Raw genomic sequence first — 26241 nt, 5'->3', positions numbered from 1 at the left:
ACCCAATCCGGCTTCCGCACCAACTTGAGCACCGAAACGGCGCTCCTGGAAGTGTCGGAGGCAATTAAGGAGGTACTGGATTCAGGAGGCAAAGCGATGCTTGTGATGCTCGATCTGTCGGCGGCTTTAGACACCGTCCCCCACGAGGGTCTCCTCGCCAGACTTTATGAGATCGGTCTGAGGGGGACGGTGCTCAGCTGGTTTAGATCTTTTTTGGCTGGCCGCCAACAAACGGTCTGGGCCTCTCCTTGCTCTGCCGAGATGCTGCCTCTGGGAGTCGGAGTCCCGCAGGGCTCAGTGTTGAGCCCGACTCTCTTTAACATCTTTATGACCCCTCTGGCGGCACTGGCGGAGTCTTTTGGGGCCCAGATCGTTTCCTATGCCGATGATACCCAGCTCATCTTTACGTGCGGGAAAGGCGCAGACTTTGATGGAGAGAGTATCCGCGGCTGCCTTGGGGCTGTTTTTAACTGGTTCCAGCTTAACAGCCTCAAATGCAACTCGGATAAATCGGAGGTACTCTTCTTCGGCTGCAGATCGGATCCAGACTGGCAGGAATGGTGGCCTGTTAATATGTTTCCTCCAGCAGGCTCTTCCCAGCTAGCCAAGAATCTCTGGATCAAGGCCGATAATGGCCTGACGCTGAGATCCCAGATCATTGGTCTAACCGGTACCTGCTTTGGCCTCCTCAGGATGCTCCGCAAGTTTATTCCTCTGCTCCTGGAGGATCATAGGAAGATTACGGTTCAGGCCTCAATTGGCTCGAGAATGGACTACTCCAACGTCCTTTATCTCGGCTTGCCGGAGTATCTTTTGCAACGGGTGCAGGTGGTCCAGAATTCGGCTGCGTGGGCCATTTTTGGCCTACCTTGCCAAGCTAGAACTTCGGGCCTCCTGCAGTCACTTCATTGGCTGCCCATCCGGAAGCGGATAGTTTTTAAGGCCTTGACTTTGGCCCATAAGGCTCTTCACGCTTCTGGAGCAAAATATCTCCAAAAGAGGCTAGCTTTCTATCGCCCTGCCCGTTCCCTGAGATCTGAGTCTCTGTTTCTTGCCGTGGTCCACCGTGTAAAAAGGGCACGTATTGGGGGCCGGTCTTTCAGGTTGCTGGCACCACAGCTTTGGAATACTCTGCCAGTGGCACTGCGTAGTACCTCCAACCTGTTGGCTTTCAGGAAGGGCCTGAAGACCTGGCTTTTTACTCTTTAGATATGAGTTGTGGCTTTCTGTTCTTGGTTTCTTTTTTTCTGCTATCTTCTTTGTTATGTTGCTTGATTTCGGGTCTGAAATAAAGCGCCGGGACACTCTTTGAGTAGCCGTGCGCTATGAAAGACAAATATAACATAACATAACATAACATGCATGACCTTTAGTTTAGCTGGGTATGGTAGTGCATACTGAAGATTCATTGCCCTGAGTTTCTGCTTCACCCCAACAAAGGAGACCCTTTGTTGTTGGATCATGCGTGTATAGTCTAGAAAGATGCGAATAACATGATTCTCATAGGTGGGGCCACCCTCCTGGCGTGCCACTCTTGGTATGCAGTCTTGGTCTCTATAGTTAAGAACTGTGGCAATAAGGGTCCTGGATAATGCGCCCATGGGAGGTTTTGGTATAAGTGCTTGGTTTGCCCTTTTAATCACAAAAATGATGGACAATTGTACTGTGGGGAGGGTATCTTTGACCCATTGTTTCAGGAAAAGTTCTGGGGTTCTACCTTTGTATCCCTCCGGGAATCCCACAAATCTGAGATTGTTTCTCCCCGATCATCCCTCGGCATCTTCTGCTCTGCGTTCTAGGGTGGTTGATTCAGAAGCTACATTTTTTCAAAGTATTTCAACTTTTTCCACACTAGCCAGGAGGCCAGCACCAATCTGGCAACAACCTCCTTTGATAAAGCAGTTACGGCAGCACCTGACAAAATCGCCCCTCTCACCAGGGTTAAAGTTAAATCCAGGATCGCCCCTTGGCTCACGGAGCAATTAAAGATAGCGAAGCTATCCTGTAGAACGGCAGAGCGGAAATGGAGAAAAATTAGAGATTTAACTAACCGCAAACTATATAAAAACATCCACCGGAGTTATATGGAGGACATCAAACAAGCAAAAAAACCTGTTTCTCCATAACAGGATAGATAAGGCGGCAAACTCTTGAAAGGAAATCCATAACTCCTTTCCGCCTCAAGTAAACAACAACCACTCAGAAAATAAGTCCAGTGTGTCTCCAGTCTCCCCTTATATCTTGGCAGAATTTTCTGAATGCAACATCGAAGGAGTGGAAAAAGCTATGCAGAAAATAAAATCAGGTTCACCTATCGATTCTGTGCCACCAAAACTTTTCCCAACCATCGCACCGGTACTATTGGATAGGCTAACTGACCTATTTAACAGATCATTATCGCAGGCTGAGTACCCGAAATTATGGAAAGCTGCCAGGGTCAGACCAATTTTTTAAAAACCCTCAGCCGATCCCAAACGCCTCTTGAACTATCGTCCCATCTCGTTGCTCCCCTATTTTGGGAAAATGCTGGAATCACTACTAAACCAACAGCTCGGTACCCATCTTGAGAGCCATGGTCTACTGGATCCTTCTCAGTCGGGCGTCAAGCCTGCCCACAGCACGGAGACAGCACTGGTCAAGGTAACAGATAACATCAGGCTAGCTTTGGACAGAGGTCAGACATCAATCCTGGTCCTGCTTGACTTATCTTACGCCTTTGACACCATCTCCCACAGCATTCTGGAACATTGGCTCTGGGAGATTGGTGTCAGTGGGAATGCTCTACAATGGCTCAAGAGGTACCCAACAGACCAAACTACAACTGTAAAGGTGGGAAACACCGTCTCTTGTAACAGACCAGTTAAGATGGGAGTGCCACAGGGCTCTACTCTAAGACCTACTCTTTTTATTCTTTACATAACACCATTCGCCAAGGTGATCAGATCTTATGGCTTTGATGTTGTATCATACGCCGATGATACACAGACCTTGGTCACTCTTGACCCAGATCCAGCGGAAACAAAGCGGAGTTTCAAAGAATGCATGTATCATGATGATAGGTGGATGAGCACAAATCTCCTTCAATTAAACGGAGTCAAGTCCGAGATTGTGCATTTTGGCAGGGCTCAAGAACACTGGTCTCATGACTGGTGGCCCCCTAACCTGGGTCACTGTCCAACCCCAAAACAGATGGTTCGGAATTTAGGATTCCACTTGGACAACAATGCAAAGTCAGATTAACCAGATAATTGTCTCCTGTTTTGGAATGATGCGTAGTCTGCGAAAGTTTTTTCAATGGATTCCTGCCAAGGCCATGAAACAATTAGTTCAGGGACTAATAATAAACTGCATGGACCATGGCAACGCTTTGTTGTCTTCAGTCAAGGCCTTCTCACAAGGCTTCAGATTTTGCAGAATACTGAAGCTAGGCTGGTTCTCAACCTCCCGCCCAGATCCCCTTCGGCCCCCAGTCTAAGATCCCTACACAGGCTTCCAGTCAGAAAGCAGATTACATTTAAGATCCTCCTTCTAGTACACAAAAACATTTACGGAATCGGCCCGGTATATTGGTCCAAAAAACTAAGATGGTACCAGCCTTGTAGGATCCTGAGATCCAACAGTGAATCATTACTCACACCTTTCAGAATCTACGCCACCAGAAGTGGAGGAAGGTCCTTTTCTTTCCTTGCCCCAGCATCTTGGAACAAACTGCCCATAAATCTGCGCGCAATCACAGATCACAATTGCTTTCGCAAGAAGTTAAAATCATGGCTGTTTGACAACTAATCAAGCAATCTTTCAGAGCTGTCTGCAAGCGCCATGAGACTTCCGAGTGATATGTGCGCTGAACAAATGTCCCTGATTTGATTTGATTTGAAGTCCGGAAGGGCTGTTTTTAGTGTGAAGACTTTATTTTCCAATGTTGCTATGTTCTGCTCTGTGGCCAGGGATCTCTCTGCAACCGTGCGGAGGTCAACCCTTAGCAGTCTGATGTCCAGGGTCATTGCATCAATTTTGGCCTGGCTGCCATGCTGGAGGCTTCTATGGCTGCAAGGATTTGGCTCCTGTGGGTCCTGCTGTAGATTTACATGCTCTGACCCTGTGGTGGATCAGGTTTTGATGTGCGCCCTTGTGCAGTGAATTGGTCCATCTTAGTTTGTTGTGCCCCTCTTTGATGCCTGCCTTTGCCCATATTCGTTGTATCTGGGAATCCCGGAGGGGGCAGATGTGTTCGCCGTGTGTTGCTATATGGACTAACAGTGTGGATAGCTCCCTGCGATGGTGGGTCAGGCTTCGGAGCATCGGGAGGGTCTTCCTTGGTGTGTTTTTTTGGTGGACCAGCCCGGGCCTTGCCTCATGTGGTGCATCTCCAGTGATGCTTGACCCAGTGTGTAGGTGAGGAATTGGGACGGCTGTGGTTTTGGTGCAGTGATTGTTAAGGGTCGCGGGTGCCACAGGGCCAGAGGGATGGGGCTCTGTGCTTCTGGTCGGAGGAGGTCGTCAAGTAGGATACTTCCGTGCTCCCTATACAGTATGCACTATGGGTCCAGGTGTCATGCTGAAAGAGTTCACAATATGGCACCGGAGTGCACATCCCCTTCAATCTCATACTTAAGGCTAGTCGGTCTAGTTGGGCCTAAAAGTTACTGCGGGGTCCCTCATCCAGTGGCACCCACGGACCTGTGACACCGCATTTGCTGTCTCGCATCAAGGGCAGATTCGCGGATTCCTCAGTAGGTCAGCACAGGTGTCATGGACCTCCCATCAGCCTTTCACCACTGCACTTGAGAGGGCTTGCGCATGTCAAATTTGTGGTGGTCCTACAATGGGGCTTCCACAGGCATCTTGTGTTCACGACTAGTCCCTCTTGCTGAATTTCCCTCAGGAGCGGGCCTCACTCCTATGGATACCACCCTCTGCGGGTGCAGGGATTTCTCTGTTTGCCTGGGTCGCAGGTTCAGAATTTCACACACAGGAGGTCCTGTGTCTCGCTTGCCTGTGTTGGTCCTGCCTCCAGTGCACCCCAGCGGTCCTTCCACCACACCGGGGGGGGGCCACAGAGGGAAGCAGCAGGGCGAGTTATTTTCTTCGGTGGAATCCGGGGCCGGCCTTCAGTCACCTTTAGCAGCAGACAGTCACCCATGCTAGCGCGTCAGATCGCGTTGCCGGCCACAGGTTGTGAGTTAGGCATCTTCTTCAGGCTCTGTCTCGTGACCTAGTCTATTCATGGAACACAGAGGACCCCGTGTCCGCCTCATCTGCATCAGTACCGCCTCCAACGACCCCTTTACTTCATCGGGGGGCAGGACAGGGGCATGCTGTGGCCCGACTCCAGTGACATCCCGTGCAAGTCGCTGGCCTTAGCACCCGAATGCCAGGCCTCAGTGTCAGATCCGTTCAAGAAACAGGCCACTCCCATGAGTGTGCCCTTTCGGCTCTGTCTGTGGATTGTCAAATTTTCTTCAGCAGTTTTGCACTAACTCATGCCCCGGGTGGCAGCTGGGCCTGGGTCAATCATGCAGGTGTGTGGCAGGTGTGTGGCAGCTGAGCGGGGCGGGTAGGGTAGTGTATTTGTAGGAGTATTAGACTGGAAGGTCGCAGGCACTTCAAGCTCCGTCCGCTCCGGCTGCAATCTTGGCCTCGCCCCTGCAGGTTTAAAAATGTAGTATATACAGTAAAGTGCAAGTGCAATGAAAAAGGTGTGTATTACCATTAGAGGCTACAACCTAAATAAGAGAGAAACATATGCATCATTATTAATTAAAAAAAGGCGAAGAACATTTGGGAATTATATTCTTTTCAGATGTAAACAATCTGCCAACCCACCTAGGGAGTAAAAGGGCAGTGCATAAAAATAATGCAAAAGTGTGCAACTTATGCAAAAAATAGCAGCGTGTTCCATCATGGAAAACCACCAGGTTCATGGAGCCTACCTACTTAAACATAAACCTAAAGTGGAGGGCAACTCTCTCAGGCTGTGCCACCTATAAATATGACACTACAGAGGTGACCACATAAAAATCATCTGGTTTAATACATAACGCCATTGCTTGATTACCACATCTGAGCCCACAGTATTTAAAAAAAGGGAAGAGCCACCTCCGCCAGGGGGCTACATATTTTGTACAAAACTGAATAAAATGGGTTAGATTTTCAAGACCACCGACGCTACAAGCACAGCAGTCATATCTACCATCAAGTGTATGTATGCGTATGAGAAAATCCCTGGTTAGGAGGATACCTAGCCAGAATTTAAAGTACAATGTTCGCTTCAATTCAGGGTATAGTATGTCTAGATATTCTAGACATGAAAGTCCATAGATATTACTGAAATAATTGCTCGTAAGAGATCCTGGCTTCAACTCCCAGCATTTTATTATCTGCGTGTATTCATGATACCATTCTTTAATTAGATCTGCAGTATCTGGTCTAATACTACTAGAAGCTCCCCACAGAGACTGTAGCTCCTTTAAAAAAAAATTGTACATGTTACGACCATGTATGTCCCCAGCAGGAGCAGCTAGCTGTGACTTTTTCTAAAGTTTCTTAGTAAACTGCGCCCTTAGGGTTTCTCACTAGTCTAACCCAGTAAAGAATTGGCCTGAGAGCGATTATTTATGATATAGGGGTAAAATTAAGCTGCATACAGTGCCGCTAGAGGGGGACCTGGCCCAAGCCCCAGCAAAGTTTAGAGGAAATTATTCTCAAGTACTTAGAGAGGGCAGACATTCCCAAACCCCCATAGTTCCGCACTATACAGTGCAGACGCCACTGCCCTCTGCTTATATATTTGCAAAATAACACTAAAACCTCTGGCACCAGCCTCATGCATAAACATTAAAACTGCTCCAGCAATTGTCTCAAAGCTAGCATAGCCTTCTGTATTTGACGGCCCCATCGCAAGTTCTATGAAAATCGAAGTCCAAAATAGTCAATCTGCTTAACAGTATCCAGGGGTATACCTTAAACTGAAGGCTCTCGCTTAAGACAGGGGCGTCCTGAAGCCCATACACTTTGTTTTGCTACCATTAATGGTTAACAACTTCTTGTCACAGTACTCCACAAAGCGTGTTAGTAACCTATGAACAGCATTTTCTGTTCGTGCCAGCAATACTGCTTCATCTCCGTATAATAATATTGGCACCTGCTTCCAGGCTACAGTTAGAATATCAATGGGGTCCTCTGTCAAATAGTCAACTGCATAATTTAAGCAAGCATTGGCATAGGTCTCGCTTGTGGGACATTATAAGTGTTTAGCCATGCAACAGTTGATGCTGCACCAAGGATATTGTTCTGCAGAATTAAATACTTATAAGGTCCCAAAGGCAAGACCTATTGGCTATGCCAATGCTTGTTCTGTTTCTATTGCTACCGCCTCAGCCCAGTGGCTGTGGCAGGTGCTGCTTCGATATGAAAAGTGCATGATCTAATAGTCTACTGCTTGCAGCCTACAGCCTGTCTGTGTGTCTGCATGAGCAGAGAACATAATACAAACAGGGCAGTGTTAAATGTAGGTCTGTGAGCCAGTCTCCATTATGGATATGGCATAAATGATGCCGTTTTAGGAGGAGGCCTGTAGGTCTACCCAACCTGAGCACAGTATGGACACACATAGCAGATAATTTAGAATCTGTCAGCGGACCACATGCCAATGCTATGAAGAGTGCTTTTATATATCTCCTGTCATTATTAAAGATGCCATTCCCAGGCTGGCTCCAGCGTTCCCCCTGGGAGGCAAAGGCATGAAGGGACTTGTGTGCGCGCCAACTGTACACAGACAGGGGGGAAATAATGGTATTCATCACAGCTGACGGTGACAAATCTGCATATGCAAGAGCGAGATATGGCGGGAAGGGGAGGAGGGAGTAAATGTTTCAGGAAACGAGGGGCATATGAACAGGTAGTAGAGGAGGCAATGAGATGGGAACTGGGTAAGGCAGGAATGGGGACGCAGAAAAAGAACACCAGGGAGAAAGCGGGAGAAGGAATGTCAAGTATTGTTTACGTAATACTGGAGTACGGGAAGACATGCAAGGTGAGGGACTGCAAATGGACGGAGTGAGGTACACAAAGAAAAAAATTAAAAGAGAAGAGATTATTTCCAACATATAAAATAAAGAGCAGGCATGTAAGAGGAGAGACGTGAAAGAGAGAGAAGAGGAAAATGAGGGACGGGTGGAGATGGCAAATAAAGGAGAACCAAAAATATAAAACAAGTTCATAATCAACTTGTGTATCTGGGCACAAGTATTTGCTGAAGAAAAACAGCTCAAAATTTTCAAGACGCTGCTTCACTGTGTTTGATTCGAGAATTCATTCTTTATTTAATTATCCATGCTGAATAGCGGTATTCAAATGTTGCATCACATATGATATCCAGCCAATCAATGTACTTGTTACAAATTCACAAATATTTGTAGACTTGGCCTCCCATGGCCTCCCGATGCATTTCGGCGCTGCACTGCGCCTTTATCAAGGGATCTGAAATTTGAATATCCATAATTAATACTACGTCCTGAGCCAACAACAAAAATTGCCCCTCTCTACATTTTGCATTTACTTAACTAGATGATAGTTCATGTAAAATAAAGCTACTATGTTTAACCAGCGGTTTCCTATTCAAAAACAGTTTGCAAGCATTCATTACGTTCCAAAACATAAGCAACCTTTCTAAAATATAATTACCACCCTCGAGGGTACCACCCTTTAAATCATACTGCGAATATGCGAACTAACGGCTACATAACCGTCGATTGGGCCCCTTAACTTATGTTACTGCGTTGCAGAGCTCCCTGCTGCTATGCGGGAAGCACCGGGGGGCAACTCCCGCGTTTAAACTCTCCGCCCCAAATTATTCCTGAACTTGGATGTAAGCGCGCTGCTTCCCTTACGCTGCGGTTCCTTAAGTTTATATTAACCACGGGGCTTACCGGAGTTGGTGTAAGATCGCTCACAGGAGACTGCTGCACACGGACGCGAGCATCACGGTGTGGCAGATGACCTCTAGCGGAAGTGGGTGAACTAAGTTAATCTCGCGGATATGGCGCTATGGATTCTGGAACTTGTATGCTAATACTGGTCTTCTACATGAATATATTCAGTGAAAACAATACAACAAAGCCCAACATGCATTACATTGTCAAGGAATACCAATAACAGTTATAAATAACAGAGAAATTCCACCCTCTCATTCAACCCAAACGGTTTGAGAGATTTCAAGCGATAAATCCAATAATTTTCCCGTTTCAAGAGTTGGGTTTTGTTGTTAACCCCTTCGTGCTTATCAACTATTTCCAAAATACATGCTTTGAGTTCTGTGATGTCATGTTGAGCTTCCAAAAAATGGGTAGCCACAGTTGATTTGAGCATTTTTGTCCGAATGTTACTTTTATGTTCATTAAGTCGGACTTTAAACTTGCGCTCTGTATGTCCCACATAATGTAGTTTGCACGGGCAGCTCAATAAATAAATTACATTCATCGAGTCACATGTTCCATTTACCCGCAGATTCACTTGCTCTTTGACCTCAGGTGGTGACAGGTTATTACCCTTCAAAATATTGACACAGTTATTACAGTTCATGCAGGGCAAAGTACCTTTCCATATGACATATTGATTTGTTTTAGGTCTAGGCTTCAACAATTGTCCCAAATTTTTTGGGCGTGTGTGTGCAAATAGGGGTTCCTGTTCACTGTGGAAAATTGACTCACACATGTTATCCGCGGATAACATGTGTGAGTCAATTTTCCACAGTGAGTACAGCTTTCAAAAACACTATAAAGAAACATTGGCCTATATTGAGGAGTGAGCCGGATTTTAAGGGAGCGTTTGAACAGGAACCCCTATTTGCACACACACGCCCAAAAAATTTGGACTATAACGGGAGAGTCTGGTAATTGGTCCCAATCAAGGCCTAAATCAAGCTTAGCACTTCCATCATAATGTTGTGGGCATCGACCCACCCCCGGAGGCAGTTAAGCAGGACTTTCCCCAAACATTTTCCTGCACCATCCAGAAGGGAGTTCGGGCGATGGTTGGATGGACTGGATCGATCACCTTTTTATGGATCGGCACAATAATAGCTAGCACCATGAAGGCGGTACATCATACCAGCAAGTGCCGAATTAAACACTCTAGTAAGGATGCTGGCCCACAAATACGGCTCTTCGCTATATATGTCAAAAGGCACCATATCGCGGCCAGGAGCTTTTTGTTTGTTTGCATCAGTCAGGGTTCTCACCCCCTCTGGTCCTAAGATATCAATTACACAGGGCCCAGAGCTGATGCTCGCTGACACGGAGATTGTGGGGTTGGCACTATATAAATTACGAAAGTGGTTAGTCCAAACAGATGCCCCAATATCAGTTTGTATAATGTTCGCTGACCCCTCTCCATCCGCGATACCAATTCCCAGAACTTTGGGGGTTTATTTTCCTGTGCATCCTCCTTCAATTCCTCCCAGAGAGTCAGTAGATGCAGCAGTTTATTAGTTCTCAGAGGGCTTTTATAATCAACCTTACAGTCTCTGAACATCAATTCGCTTTGTGGGCTATGGTGTCGCTGTTCTAGGGCAGATGATACAACTCCCTTCATTCTACGAAATTCCTCATCATACCAAGTAACCTGTGTGCTCCTTTTCCCACCATCCAACAAGGTGACTATGGGCCCAACAGGCTTAGACCCCACGGCATTCAGCTCCTCTGCAATTCCATTGTAGGCTGATAGCATTGCAACATTGCCACAGCAAGGGAAGTTCAAAATTGCAGAACCATACCTAATCAATATACTCCCTAGCAATAGCAGTTTTTGTTAATGTTTCTCCTTGCTCCATCCTATTCTCTTTCTACAGTTAGACACCAAAGTCATATGTCTATAACTCCTTTCCACTCAACAGCTACCTGCCTTAGGCATAATTCCAGGCAAAGTACCACAGGATCATAATCGCTCTCCTGACAACTGTCATATCGCTCACAAATTCCCAACGCTCTATATTAATTAGATGATAATGCACTTCTCTCATTATTGAAAGTTGCCCTAGCAGTGCTATCTCAGGGGGTTCGACCATTAATTAAGTTCAGATGGTAGTTTATCAGAAGCTCAGAGAATGCACCTCCCTTCTTGGCGGATTTAAAATTGCACAAGGCTGACTCATGAAGGCGAAACCTACGACCTTCCAATAGGACTTCATTTTTGATAACAGCATCCAATGGTTGTGTGTTAAAATCTCCACAAATCAATAACATATATTTCACCTCTTATCCTCCCCAAATAACTTGTGAATAGCCTCATCCTCCCAAATACTATCAATGCAAGTTACAAAATTCCTCCTGATCACCAGTACCTATAAAGATTCACTACTTCAATCACCCCCGCCCCCCCACTTCTGGGCCCATAAGACAAATTCTCACATTTTGAATATTAGAGGCCAGTTTAGCTGCCCCAAGTTGCTGTAGCCTACATTCCAGCTTACACGACATCCAGACAGTAAACCCACCCAAGGGCCACCACTCAGAGAGCGGGTAGCCTGGTTATGGCTATCTAGAAACCCATTAACGCTAACACCCTCCAGGGACCATGTTTCTTGGAAGCAGCAAATGTCATATTGTGCAACAAAGTTCAACCAGTTCTCATCCTCTATATTACTACCCAGGCCTGCTGTGTTTCATGAGAATATATACAAATTGTCATTATTTATCTTGTTTGTAATACTGACCTGCTCAGTAGAGCACGTAGTAGAATACTCCGGTGACAGACTCTTCAATACTCAATCTGAGTCATATCTAGGATGATTTCCAAACTTAGTTGCCAGCGTCGCTGCTATCATCGCTGCTATCCATGACCAGTCATTGTGTTCAACCTCGATTTCTTTGTACCCAGAGTTTAAGAGCCTGATTGGCCTGGAATTGTTACAAGTAATGATGCACAAATTCCCACAGGCTACATCATTTATGTTCAATGGCTCAATCTTCAATGCCCTCGCAAATGATTTGTGATTAGGGGGCACTCAGCGTCGAAGGGGGGAATTTATGGCAAATATTGCCCTGATAGTGAGATGGCTTCTCGGACTAAGCTTAGGCAGTGCAGAACATCCATCCCCAAGATGGAGAAATCATTGATGTGGCTAAGAATCAATCGCGCAATACTGGGGAGTAAAAATTCCAAGCGGAAGAGTAGGCACTATTCATACTTAGACCTGGCCCAAGTGACCGATTAATCAATTTCACTGCCCTCATGTTGTTTGATAGCCAACTCTTAGTTCTGGGATAGCAAAGAAGAGGGCTAGTAATCTTGCTCTGTTTAGGAATATTGTTTATCTGATATCCAGAAAGAGGTCAATAAATTCAGGCAACATTCATTACTGTTCTATAATGGCTTTAATTGCTTTAATGTCTCTAGCTGTATAGGAATAATTTTTCCCTTCAGGTAGACCTCCCTTGTTTTCTCCTGGTCTAGTGTAAATCGGGTCCAGTGGGTTAAGGCTGAACGCTAGCCTTACATTCTCTGTGTTACCACCTCCAGCAATCCCCAGCTGATTGACATCCAAACTTTATACTGGGGGCACTGGGATTCCAGGGCTTGATGCCCTACCCTGCTGGGGCACCTCAACAGTTCCTTTTGGGGGCTAACATCTCCATTTAGATTTCATTTCTTTTTTAGATGGAGCAGGGTGCTTTTTTGCTTGTAACAATGAATGGTCTTTGCTCATCACCATTCTGTGTAGGTTCATCTACTTCTAGGGCGGAAATGTTAATGGCATGGTTTGCTATTCCAAGTGGACAGTTAGATGGACAGTTAGATATTGGTTCTTGTGCAGTCGCAAGAACCAATATTTTTACAAACTAGGCTCTCACTTGGAGCCTGGACTATATTACATCCCTTGGTTTTGGAGAAAAGCCACTTTAACGAATAGACAGGGAAAGCAGGATCATTCCTTTTCTTTCTTTTCGGTTTACCTATGTTATTCCCCCTCTTCGCCAGTTTCACAGAGGGACTCGAATTTGCATCATTCAAAATATGTGGGCCGTGGCACTCCGGGGTACGTTACAATTGGTTGGAGCTTCCCACTGCTGTTTCTACTTGCAATGCTTTGCTGCCCTCCACAACAGGAGTGGAGGTTAGTTCACTTCTTTGGCACCTAAGGGCATTAGCAGGACTGTCAGGGAAAGTGCTAATTTTTGATTCCTCCTCTGATGCTGGGCTATTTATAGCCATACCTTCAGATTGAATCTTGGAGATTGCTTTTTGGTCTATTAGATTTCCAATCACATTTGGCTAGCCCATCTGTGGTGCATTGTCATTGATATTAGCTGTTTTTTGGGTACTCAAATTTCCTGTCACACTTGAAAGTTCTGTCAGCGAGGCTTCATCATATTTCATACCCGCAGGCATAGGGGGCACAAAGAATCAAAGTTAATAATGGTTCTATATGGTCAGATCTCTAGAGAGAGTTCTCTATGAGCAAAAGAATTGAAGATAAAACCCTCTTAGGGCATTCGTTGCTTTAGAGAGTATAAAGCCTTGTGCAGCCTCGAAGTTCATCAGGGTGCTTCCAGAAGACTGGTTTACAGGGATGCTCTGGAACATTAATTTTTTTAATGGAAGTTCCCCCCTGTGTGGAGGCTCTGCTGCTCTTCTGGGGGACTAAAATCTCTGCCTCCGCCTGCGCTTCCGCCTATGCCTCCTCAGTATCGTCTAGAATTATAGTTCGATCATCAAAGTTTCTGGGCCCCCACCTTCTCTCGCACTGTGGCATTAATAGGCACATCAGGCAGAGTATAGTCCAGAAACATCAAAGAGCTAGTATTCAAGGATTCGTTCCCAAGGCATTTATCTTCCAACTGTTCCATTGAAGCTGCAGAGCTTTGGGTTACTACCTCATGTGTGAGGCTTTCCAATATCCCAATGGATGGGGGGGGGGTTGATATCTTTTCTCAGGTTCTCTACCAGTACCACTGAGTTGCTCGAGTCCCTAGACTTTGCGTACCTTTTGTACTTCCTTCTATTGCAACATGAGGCCTGTGTTTAGATTGTTCCTGTGCCAGTGACTGAGCATTTAGCCAGCTTGAAGCAGCATTCCCACACTGAGACTCAAGGGCACCCCTTACAAGTTTCATTCCCAATACCAGGATTTTCCACACTGGTAAGAGCCTGCTCACCTTTGAGAGTAGGCTCCCCCAGGATTATTGATGTACCTCGCTGGTTGTCCTTTACAGTCTCCTGGCTCACCACTGTACTGGCGGCAAGCGTATTCTCCATTTCTTTATTGGTCTTTTGATAGAAGCTTGTAATCAGCTTTAAGGTAGGTCTGCCCCTGGATCCATCCATACTAATGCAGTTCGAACGGGAGGTAGGTTGTAATTGTGATTGTACCTCAGCAAACTCTGTTTGCTGGATCTCAGCGGCGGGATCCGATGTACTAGCGTTCAGCCTTCGCATGCTTTCCTTCTTCTTTGGGTATGTTGCGAGCAACTTATAAAACAACTCTTAGTGGAGTGGTGTGGCTCACTGGTTAGAGGCGGCAGACCCAGAAGCAGAGGACGGCCCGGGACCAGGGTTCGATTCCCGACGCGGCAGGGTCTTGGACCAGGGTCAACGGACTCAATAATTCTCGCCTCTGTGCCTACTCTAACTAGGGATCACACTCGGCAACTCTGGGCATTAGCTTGCCTCATCTCCACAACAGCCCCCCCACATATGCCGGGGATGCCTGGTTTCACCTTGGAGATACCCAGTAGGGACCATCTCACAGGGAAAGCCAGGACGGGTTCCCCAGCGGTCTACAGCGCAGAGATACTCCTTCGGGAGTCGATTCTAGCGCTTTAGAAACCCGCAATTAAATTAAATTTAAATTAAATTAGTGAGAGCCATGGGGTCACCAGTTTAGCACATCTGTTTTCCAAAGTCACGATTCCAAGACTCAAAGCACAAAGAGCTCTTGTTAAAAATGTTAGAAATGTTGGCTGCCACACGCATTTATTATAGCACTCCCCAAGCACTCGCACCCGCGTTTCAAAGTTCCTCAAGTTTGAGTGATCTTTCTGGTGAGGCAACTCCTTCCACTCTTTCTAGGTTTTCAGGCTCAAGGGCTCTTCAGGAGGGTACTAAAGAGACCATTTGGAACTCGAGATCCAAAAAGAGAATTTGAATATGACAGACAGTGGCGAGAAGCAGGGCAGCAAGCCGCATAGCAACCTAAAGTGGCTGCTTCCACTACTCACCGCTTCCTCCCTTCCAGCAGCTCTATCGGAAGCCGCGCTAGGAAGTTTGTCAACCTAATTAGCCGCCTACACTGGTCTCGAAAAATCCAATCTTTGGCGGGGGCTGTGTACCCTCCAGAATACTTCTTTAAATTGCTTGGGGCTTGCAGGCGCTCAATCAATCCTTCACTCACTGCCCAAACCCCCTAAATGTACACTCACCGCCTGCTGCTCTTGGCTATCTTCATGAGTCTTTCCTTAGGGGTGGGTCTAGGGCTTGGGTTGAGGCCTCTCCTGCACCCAGCAGACCCGCTTGAACCCGGTTGTTCCAATGTCTTCCTATCTCAGCTTTTGGGCAGGGTAGGTGAGAAAGGGGAGAAATTAAGAGCTCTGCTCCTCATATACCGTGCACGCTATTAAACACGGGATGGGGACCAATGGTGGCTAGCAACAGCCACAACCCACTGCTTCAACCGGTGGGTGGGGGCAAGTCGGTCCTCACGCCCCCAGATTGGTTTAGTACCTCTGTGCCAGCAGCATCTACATCACCTCATGGCGTCTGTGTCTACCTTCCTACCAGGGATCCAGAGCTCAAGTGAGTGGCCAGGTATTTGGGGCTGTGGTCGACCCCCAGGTGCTGGCTTTATCCGCTGGGGACCAGTGAGGAGAGCTTGCCGCACCTTCTGCTTTGAATCCAAATGCTCCACGGACACTCATTAGCGATGCTGGAAGGCGTGAGATGGCAGGATGAAGGTCTGCGGGCAGAGGGAGGAGCGGGCATGGTGTTTTTTTTTCCCTCACAGTGGTGCAGCTCAACGTGGGATCCATTTTTTACCAGCCGGCCGCGCTCTCCAAGGACTCTCCAGGGGAGCTGTGCTACTCGGCACCTCAGGCTCTGCTTGGCCCCGCTCCGCCTCCCACAACACTTGGCTCAAGGCTCGATTGGAATCAACTTGCTCAGACTCGACGAAATGCTCAGACTCCTCCATAAAATGCTCAGACTCCTTGAAACTCTTGTGATGTATGAGCAGTAATAAATCCTCAAGTATGTCTGGAGCAAATCAGAATACAACAAATTGTTGAGTATTTTTGTCCAAGGCAACTTTACTCGTATAAAAATCACTCTAGATCCTGCAAAAGTAAAAAAGTAAACAAAATAAGTGCTCCCACAACTGTGGTAGAGCAAATCCCGACAGTAATAATGTTGTAATGTGGAGCTCCATGATGAAGAATTCTATTAATTGTCGCTAAGGATTATTCTCTTTAAACAGCATTTCTTTGACTTAGTGGATAGAAACATACTCTACTTAAAAATGTATATAGCTTACTAAATGGCTGGTATGGTAATTATTTTTAAGGGAAGATGTATTAGTAAGCTTCTCTCCTCTCTCCCTTCCCTTCTGTGTGTATGTATGAGTTAGTAAACTATCGACTTGCTTGTCATCATCTTCATCATGAGGAATGTTTTGAAGGGCCTGGACAAAGTTTGAATCCGATCTAAATAGTCTCTTTAACCTCCAGTAGTAATGGATCAAGGTGATGATACTTCCAGGGAGTCCTTCCAGACTGTAGATTGTGCTTTAGTTATTTCATAACAATACAGTGGTGTGGGGCTCTGGCTAAAGTTGGCTCCCTTAGATCCAAAGCGGATGTTGGAGCTTTAAGAACTGACTTGGCCTTCGGTGAAGGTGTGGATATATGCAAAACACAGAAGATGATGGACGGAATGTTGCACATTGGCAAACCATTCGCCCTCAGTGACAGACCTGGGTTTAATCCATCGTTATTTTGCTCACCACGCCACACCAGTTCAGACGGGGTGAATGTGTTGCCAATGTGCAACATTCCGTCCATCATCTTGTGTGTTTTGCTGTTCACCCTATGTGGGAAGGGTATGCCCAGACGTGGGTCCCGTGCTCACTACGCCACTGGAGTCAAGCTATCCTGGCTGATCACGGCTGATAGCCAAAAACCGGTCCTAGGATGCTTGATATTGGTCCAGGGAAGACATGGCTTGGCAGTTCGAGCAGGACTGCTCCCATGAGGCACAGGGTCAAGACTGATTTGCATATGGCCATGTCTGAACTGGGGCGGCGTGGTGAGCAAAATAACGATGGATTAAACCCAGATATGTGACTGGGGGTGAATGTTTTGCCAATGTGCAACATTCCGTCCATCATCTTCTGTGTTTTGGTGTGGACATATGATAAGACAGGGGTCCATGCAGGAACCCAACAGGGTCAATCAGCTCCAGGGTAGGCCTCACCGGTGTATGTCCAACTTGCAACTTCAGCAAATCCATGAGGTCCTAAGGCTCCAGAGGAAGCAATAATCATGAGAAAGAGTTGCAATATGGTCTCCTTGTAGGTCCGTACCTGCTTGGGGCACGTCCGACCAGCCTAGAGATGGTCTCCTAATTAGACGATGCAGGCGGAGTTGGATCCTAAGAGTGCTGACTGCATGTCTTCTCCCCAGGGCGGGGTTGGAAGGGGAGAATAAACCCACTTAGAATTATTATGGTCAGACTTGTGTTTTTACTTTGTTTTGGGAGTTGAAATGAGCTCGGGCATAGATTGTGACCTGCCTATGTAAATTTCCTCGTGAAGCACTTGTCGCAAGACTTCAAAAGGTGAGGAAAATTTAGTTATGAGCATCCATCAGAAATATGGCATCTCATCCTAGCCACGTTATCAATTATCAGTTTTGACATTTATATGGTCTTCCATTTCCTTCAGAGAGCCTCTACTGTTCAATGTTAGACAGCCTGGTTTTCTTCTATCAGCGAAGCTCAGCTCGCTGCATGCTTTTCATCTTGGTGTTCAAATCAATTACTTGCCTCGATGAAATTCCGTCATGCCACTTGCTTTCCCGACCTATGGTGCTCTTCAAGCATCACTACCTCACTATTTTTAATCCCCAGCAGCCAATCTTGTTATTGCTCATTCTACCTACTTAACCTGACCTACTCTCCTACAATCCTCTCATAGCTGCTTTCTTCACCCTAACCCGTCAGAAATCTTTTGCCACCCCTGACTACAATGTACAATATCTAGTATATGGGTCACAAAAACGGTTTAGCTCTTGCAGTATATCCTCTGTTCAGGTACAAAACGTCAATGTTTAAAGGCTTTAGGTAACAACGTAAACAATACTGCTCATAGATTGCAACATGGGAGAAGTTTCCAGGCTTACGGAAAGAAAGGAAAATAATGGCATGTTTAAATAAAACCATGAAACAGTTATAATTAAAAGTGTGCAAAAGCATGAGTTCACAAACCAGTCTCTAACTCTTCTGCGAAACTAGCAGCAGATATAATGTGGATTTGTTCAATAGCTGAGTAGCCTGAAACTCCATTGGATTAAGAACCCTTACGCTACATGTCAGCAGACGAAGAAGAGGAAACCAAGCCCTCTGATGATCCAGAGACAAAATATCCAGTTAGCAGTATTAGAAGTTGTTTTAAATTTATACTCGTGTTACAATTAATATTGGGTGTTAATAATTTTAATGATGCATTCGATACACAGTGCAGAATTCATGATATTGCAGTTCAAACAAGTTTCATATGACGTACAGAAGTATTATTATTAATGTGATTTAGTTGTGCCATATTTTCACAAAACGCCATAATAATTAACATGGATACTGTTCTGATGTCGTTCATTTCACTCCTGTTCATTCCCCTCCCATCTCGTCCACCTGCACATATTTTGTCTCCCTACAGGCTCTGTAGAGCGAACACAAGCTCATGCATAGGAATTTTCCTAATGTGCATGTATTGTGAATGAAATTCTTTGTGGTCCCAATGTAACTTATTTTGAAGATCTTTCGGCTATAGTTCATTGCTGGGCTTAGCAATATTAAATTGTGAATGCGTTGTTGATTGTAATGTTTAATATTATTGTGCACATCTCTGGATAGCAACAGCATATAAGCTAATTGATGTTTATCTGAAAAGTGTGTTGGTGTTATGAGCCTTATAATGACACCTCAAATTCCGATTTGTCCAATATTTTTGTAATTTTGATCATGCCAAAATTAGACTGTTTTCTTCTAATTTGTTATGAAAGCATTAGGTTTAAGAATCCCTTGGTTTGAGAGTGAGCCAGAAGACGTTCTCATTCCACTAGCAATTCTTTCTGATTTCTTACTGATTTAGAACCGCCTACGGTCATTTTTGGGTGATTTTAATTTTGAGGTGTTCTTAAATTTGTGGTTCAGGTTCTGTTCCCCCAGCAGCGGGAGGTAACACCACATGAGAGAATGGAAGACCCATATCTCAATCTATGTAGGATCAAGAGCATGCAGAACTAGACACACCGGGCACCATCCAATGAATCCTCGCACTGCAAACTACTGCAGCATCACAGTAGCACTGGCCGTCTGCGGGTGTGTCACAAGCCCTAGACAAATCCTACAGAAAACTATTTGGCAGGATAAGGAAGCCCAGAAGAGCAGAGGCCTTCAGCGTCTTTTGGTATAAAGGTAAATGTCTCACAGCTAAATGCGAGTCAGATTGGCCTCCAGTTTTTCACTGTTCATGATGGTTACATACAAGCACGCCAGGTTGCCACTCCATCACCAGCTCCTCGTTGTAAGGTGATCAAAATCGATACATATCATACTGACTGCACACCACACACCTGTGCCATGAGGTGAGGCACCCTAACAGAGTTTTTGGACAATCCTTGCGATATAAACATTCTGCTGATAACTATACGTATAAATATATTTCTACTAGAATATTAATTTTACAATCCTTTGTCATGGATGAGTGGCTGAAGGGATGGCTTTTTGTTCCTAAAGTTGAATCCTGAGAAAACAGAGTTGAGTGGAAGCTTGTAAATTTGAGGCTTCTTACTTCGATAAAACTAAGGAGCTCAGAGCATTTTCCTTTTCAAAATGTCACATTTGATGAGAGAGAGAGAAGTATAAAGATAAAGATTATGAACTGATGTAAAAGTGTACCATTTGGAAGCTCTGTAGTAAAGACTAAAATGGCTTAACTGCATGAACACCAAAGTTCTGTGATGCCTACATAAACTGGGGGGTAAACGTTATTTGGGAACGTAAGTGACACATATAACAGAAAGCATACATAGTCTCTGTACGAAATTTGCAAGAAATAGGATAAGACTGCAAAATGTTGATCAGACGCATTGGTATAATGTTACAAAAACAATGTTATTTACCACCTTTTTGTGAACTGTTTCAAGATCACGAACTGTGCCGTTCATTCTCAGATAGAGGTGCAATCCCTGCTCTTTGATTTCTTCTTCATAGTATGCTTGAAGTGCAGTTTTGTGAAACAGTATATCTCTCTTAAGTAGGTCAAACGACTAGAAATAAAAGATATGAGAATATCATAACTAGCACAAAACAAATTACAATTCTCCAAATGTACACACCTTTTAGATATATTTTGATGTTCATTTTCATTCTGGACAGTTAATTGAGTAATGGACTCAAGTAACAAATGTTAAAACATTCTTTAAACTAGTGTCTTGTGTGGTGGTAAAGCACATTTGGTAAGCAGATACTAAGCAGAAATCATACTTCAAATGGAATGGAGAATATTGAAAAAAGCGAAAACTAAAAAGACAGGACTTTGGCTTCACGCAATTGCTCAGATTACTGTAACTTGTATCTCATTTGCTGAAGGTCACAAGTATAGGTGATTGTATTAATGTGTGCAAAGTGGATCACCACACATTTAACCCAATTTTCAAGTTACATTATATTATTGCTTACAAATCTTTATACTACAAAATGCTGGTGTTAACTTCATAATGAGACAGGATGGGGATGTTTTTCTGCAAATGCCACGCTATATGCAATTGTTATACTCAAGAAAGTAGTTTAGGCAAGTAAGGTACAACTTTTATCAGAATTGTAGGAATGCTGGGTAGTAGCAATTTTGTGCGTCCCCATATCTTTCTGAAATTTGCCTCATACAAATGAGAGGAATATGTGTGAATGTATTCAAAGTTTGAGGTTTCCATGGAATTCTGGATAAGATAACCTAATTGGATCCATGCAGTCACAACAGCCTTGAATGTTTTGCATCTCTGGGTTTCGGAAATGCTGGGTTTGTAGGTTTCCCTGGATAGCGCTGAGCCCAGGCTGAAATATCGCAGCCACCTACATTGTCAAAAAGAATAATAACTCATGAGGAAAATTTGATATCCCTTCACATGTTGAGGTCTTTCATGTCATGGGTCCCAGGCCCATTCCCACAAGTGGGGTACCATTTTTAATTGCGAAAATTGGAGGATCACTGGGTAGCAGAAACGTGAAGAAAATGCAGGAGTTCAGCAATAGTTTGAAGTTTGTAGGACACTTTGGGTAAGATAGGTCCACGTATGTCAGACTGCCCTGGACTCCCACTGGGAACTCACCAAGAAATGTTTCGATTTGGTAGGGTTCCGTAGGTGGCAGCCATGCCAGGGCCCATATTCAGAAGCTACCCACATCATCAAAAATGATAATTCTAGATGCCAAAAATCTGATGTCTCCATGTCACATTTAGGGGCATTGCTTGTCACTAGTGTTAGATCCAAACAAACAGGGCGCTGACTTGACAGGGAGAAGTGTGGGAACACTGGGTGGTAGGAACTTTATGGATCCCTCAGACTCCAGTACCTTCCTCAGAGAAATGTGAGGAAAATGTATTATTTGAGCCAACGTTTAAGGTCAAGTCACACCACCCTGGATTCCCTTGGGTGTCTAGTTTTCAGAAATGTCTGGGTTTGGTATGATTCCCTTGGTGGTGGTCCAGGGTCTTTCTCTCGATGGTGATAGGCCAACTCACACAAAAGGGTTACTGTTTATATCAAGAAAATTGTGTTAATAAACAATAGAACATCATTTCTTTTTACCAACTGGATTCGATTCCATTATTAGCTTCCAAATGTAAGTCAGTGTGCAAGAAAGAACTCATTTTGTAAAATGCTCTCTGAATCACAAGATAGTATGAGTAACCCAAATTCAAAGGAGTACAGATGCCCACTATTACTAAAGTCAATATCTTGTGCACATTTAAAATATATATAGATTTTCTTCATACCAATTATTGATTCTTTTAATTTTACCATATGATTAGCTGCATCATCAGTAAACAATTAAAAACTATCAGCAGCGACTCTGTTAGCTCAGGGGATTATGTGTTTTTGGATAAACGCTACATAGTCCAAGAGGTGTCTTAAAGATGTAATAGGATTTCAATTATGTAGGCTGGCTATCTGGGGAAAAATTACAGATGTAAACAGCACTAATTGATATTTTTTCTCACAAATGTTCATTACGTTTGTTATTTCAACGATTAGTTACTTTGAAACCCATGAGAAATGTACATGAATAACTCATAGCTGGATTTAGAATGTTATCTAGCTTTCAGAAATGTATAGCTTCCTATAGCTCTCTCTTGGAGTTCACACCTCTTTCTACCACAAAATGCAAGTATATTAAACAACAAAAACAGGAAAATGTACTACCAATTATATAAATAAAGAAAACTGTAGCAAATAAAGTGTTTCCTTTTACAACTCTTTTTGTTGCTGAAAGCTGGGGAGATGGTAATATTAGCATAGAAGTCCTTTTGTTGATGTCAGTTTAAGAAAACAAAACATGCTTTCTTGCATAGAACCTTTTTCCCCATTTTCTGAAACAAAAATCAGAATTTTGCTATATTTTGGTTATTTTCTCACTTCCCTATAGGTGAATCCTCAACCCCCTGGGTAACTATAGACTCCCCAAAGAAAAATTAGATCGGGGTACATTTTTTGGACAAAAGGCTTAAGCGCGAAGTGCCCAAACATCAAATGAAAGGCTCAGCACTGGTTCAGGAGTCAGGCTGCTAAATTCAAAGATGACTGGATGGATCGGAGAATCTGACCCCAAACTTGTAAGGAGTTCTAGCCGCAAAGGCAACCTCCTGTGGTCACCCAAACAGGTGAAGAAGATCAGTGAACCACCACTGTCAGGACATCTCTGGTATTATCAGTATCATTCTGGCCCTCTAGTAAGTTATTTTGCGGATAACCACTAGTATCAGAGGTATCAGTAGAAAAGAGAAAAGAAATTTCCTGTAACAATCAATTTATAAGGGACCTCTCTTTGTGCAAGGCTGGCGAAGTATGGGCATTTTTGTTGTCTGTACTTGTGAAGAGATATAACTGAGGAAAACCTGGCACCAACAGTCTTCAAGACATTGTTGTAATGGCCTCATGTGATACAGGTGTTTGGTACCAGGAACATGAATAGACACCATAGAGTCCAAAAGTTCTGAGAATTATTTTGCTGTCAGATGGATAATTTTAAGAGTATTGGGACTCTTCAATTGTTTAGATAATAGTCTCTCCTCCAAAGGATACATTGTTAGCTTTAACATATTCAGTACTACTACCAACTAGTGCAAAGATTGCACTAAGATTGACATGCAATCCCAGTCACTGAGAGAAGAGACTGTGTGTTGGGAATCCTGAAGAGCTAGCCATCTAGATACAGTTAGACAAACATCTTCTATTTCATGACATGGTCTGCAACAATAGTCATGTCCTTTGAGAAGGTCCTCTGTAATGACTTGAGGCCGATTGGAAGGTCATTGTATAAGTTATAATTGTTTCCTACTGCTCTCAGAAATCGTTGATGTTTCTTTACGCGAGATCCTAGAATTGCAATTAGGAACTCACAACCCCTACATTTTGTACATATGGCCTTTAGAAGTTTCTGCAATTTCTTTTTAGTTGCAGCAATTAATATTAAATTGGCAGCACACACAACTGCAAACTTGGAAATTGTACCAAGTTAAAAGTAGTGACACCAAGTTGTATTGCTTCAAATGGGGAACATCGTTTACAACGCGGTGAAAACACCGCGATGCCTTTACAACGATGCCATTACAGCGCAAGTCGTTACTACGACTTGCGCTGGATGGCGCTGTTGTATAAGGAATATTGCAAGTTTATATTCCAACACCTTCCCTACTGTTACGTGGACTGGTGTTGGAATATAAAATTATAATATTCCACAATCCACGCCCGACAACGCAAGTCGTTGTAACGACTTGCGTTGTAATGGCAGTGTTGTCATGTACCGCGATCTAAAAGATCGCGTTGTACTGACATACATCCCTTCAAATAGATGTCTATCGCAATTTTCTCTAATGTGGCTTCTTATGGGGGTTGGAAATAAAGCTGCAAAACTGCCTGATGCAAGTATGGTCTGTACCGGGTATCAGGTGTATGTTTGAACTTGAATTAATACTTCTGTGAAACAAAATAGTGAATAAGGGACACAACCACTTTTGTGCACATTATTACACTTACCACTGTTTTGCAAGGGAAATGTATTCCATGTACGGCACAGTTATAACCGGCATTCAAAACATAGGATGGAGCTGCTTTGGCTATCATCAATTAAAAGGCGCAGTTGCTAAATGGAACACAAAAAGTTTAGGATCTTGGAACTTTTATATCTATGAAGGAAAAGGTTATCAAGAGATCGAGAGGTTTGATTAACTAATTGTTTCCTTTACATTATACATTTGCTAATAATATCAAAAAGGTTCATTATTGCCTCATCGCTGCTTTTGTACCGAAAAACAAGTTACTTACCTTTGGTAACGTTCTTTTTGTTTGATACTCTAACTGCAGATTCCTCACCTATAGAATATCCCCAAATACCAGACTGGATCCAGAACATCTTAACAGCATTGCTTCTGTGCACCCGTAGATGAAGTCATGTTGCTCTGCACTGACTTCAATCCGCCCCGGGAACACAACGGTATGTGACCACTACACACTGATACAGGGCCGGACTGGCTACTGGGCTTTCCTTAATAAAGAATGCAATACAAACGTATTAAAAAGAATGCTTTAAAGCTATCTAGTTTGCATTGTTAATTTAGAAGCGCCGGCAGCCCCACAGCAACAAAATCACCCCCTCCACAGTGAACCTGGACCCCACCGTGCCACCCCAGCAAAAAACGACCGGTAGCCAGTCCATCCCTGCACTGATATCAGTTTATTTCTTAAACCTGTAAGCGTCGCCCTCGGAACCCAAATATAATCAGTGATGCCACTGTGCAGATTCCTAAATTGTGATGGAAAAGAGATCATTCTACAGAATGGCGAGGCGGCAGGGTTGTGAGGAATCAGAAACAGCAATACCGTAAGTCAGGGCCAGCCCTAGGCATGGGTAGCGTGGGCGGCTGAACAGGGCCTCGCACTTAGCCCACCAGCATGGGGCCACGCACTGGTGATGTGTCCTGTTGTTTCCCTGGCGATGTATTTCAAAGAAAGGTGTCGCCTGCAATTAAGGTCCATTGGAGGGGGCCCCCTACCTGGGCCTCTCAGGGATGGTGTCCGGAGGCATAGGGGAGGGAGACGAGACGGAGACGCTCCCTCAATTGCAAGGAGACCATTTACAGACACTGTGGGGGGCCCATTGTCCAGGATTTTGGCGCCCCCACAGTTTTAACTTTTAGACCACAATCAATTCTCACACCTATTGGACTGAAGGTGTGAGAAATGCTTGTGGAGTAAAAGTTAAAACTGTGGGGGCGCAAAAATGCTGTTACAATGGGCCTCCCGAAGTCTCTGAATGGTCTTCTTGCAAGGGGCCACTTATCTAAATTAGAGGGGGCCTCACATGGTTCCTTTTAACCCAGGGCCTCGCAAATCCTAGAACCGGCCCTGCCGAAAGTAAGTAATTTGTTCTTTTGATGGATACTGCTAATCCCAGATTCTGCGCCTTTAGAATAGATACAAAAGGAGTGCCTTTCTAGTGTGTGGGTCTGTAGAATGACTCGGATCAAAACATGCAGCAGAGCCAACCAAGTGAAATGCGCTTCCTGCCAGACCTGGTTGTCGAGGCGGTAGTACTTCGCTAACGTGTACTGAAGTCTATGTCGCAGTCTGACAGATGTCAAGTATAGGAACCCCGCATGAAAATGTAAGGGTAGCAGCCTTGGCACAGGTGGAATGGGCCTTCAACCCTTCCAGAGGCAACTTTCTAGTCAGTGCGTAGCAGATTTTGATGCAG

General features: G+C 44.5%; 1 protein-coding gene across 8 annotated transcripts in view; it reads right to left on the bottom strand.

The window, feature by feature from the left end:
• C10H10orf67 (chromosome 10 C10orf67 homolog) overlaps positions 1-26241 on the bottom strand; it is a 2166521-nt gene that overhangs the window by 1897494 nt on the left and 242786 nt on the right. For 5 of the 8 annotated variants that reach the window (XM_078664370.1, XM_078664376.1, XM_078664375.1 and 2 more), the window contains exon 3: positions 20391-20537. In XM_078664370.1, coding sequence (XP_078520496.1) covers positions 20391-20537 — 147 coding nt within the window. The remainder of the gene's footprint in view (positions 1-20390; positions 20538-26241) is intronic. The other 3 variants (XM_078664369.1, XM_078664372.1, XM_078664374.1) reach the window with 1 other exon arrangement.

Source organism: Lissotriton helveticus, chromosome 10 (genome assembly GCF_964261635.1).
Source record: "Lissotriton helveticus chromosome 10, aLisHel1.1, whole genome shotgun sequence".
Classification (NCBI taxonomy): Eukaryota; Metazoa; Chordata; class Amphibia; order Caudata; family Salamandridae; genus Lissotriton; species Lissotriton helveticus.
The sequence above is the reverse complement of the archived record's forward strand: the minus strand, read 5'-3'. Positions and strand labels throughout refer to the sequence as shown.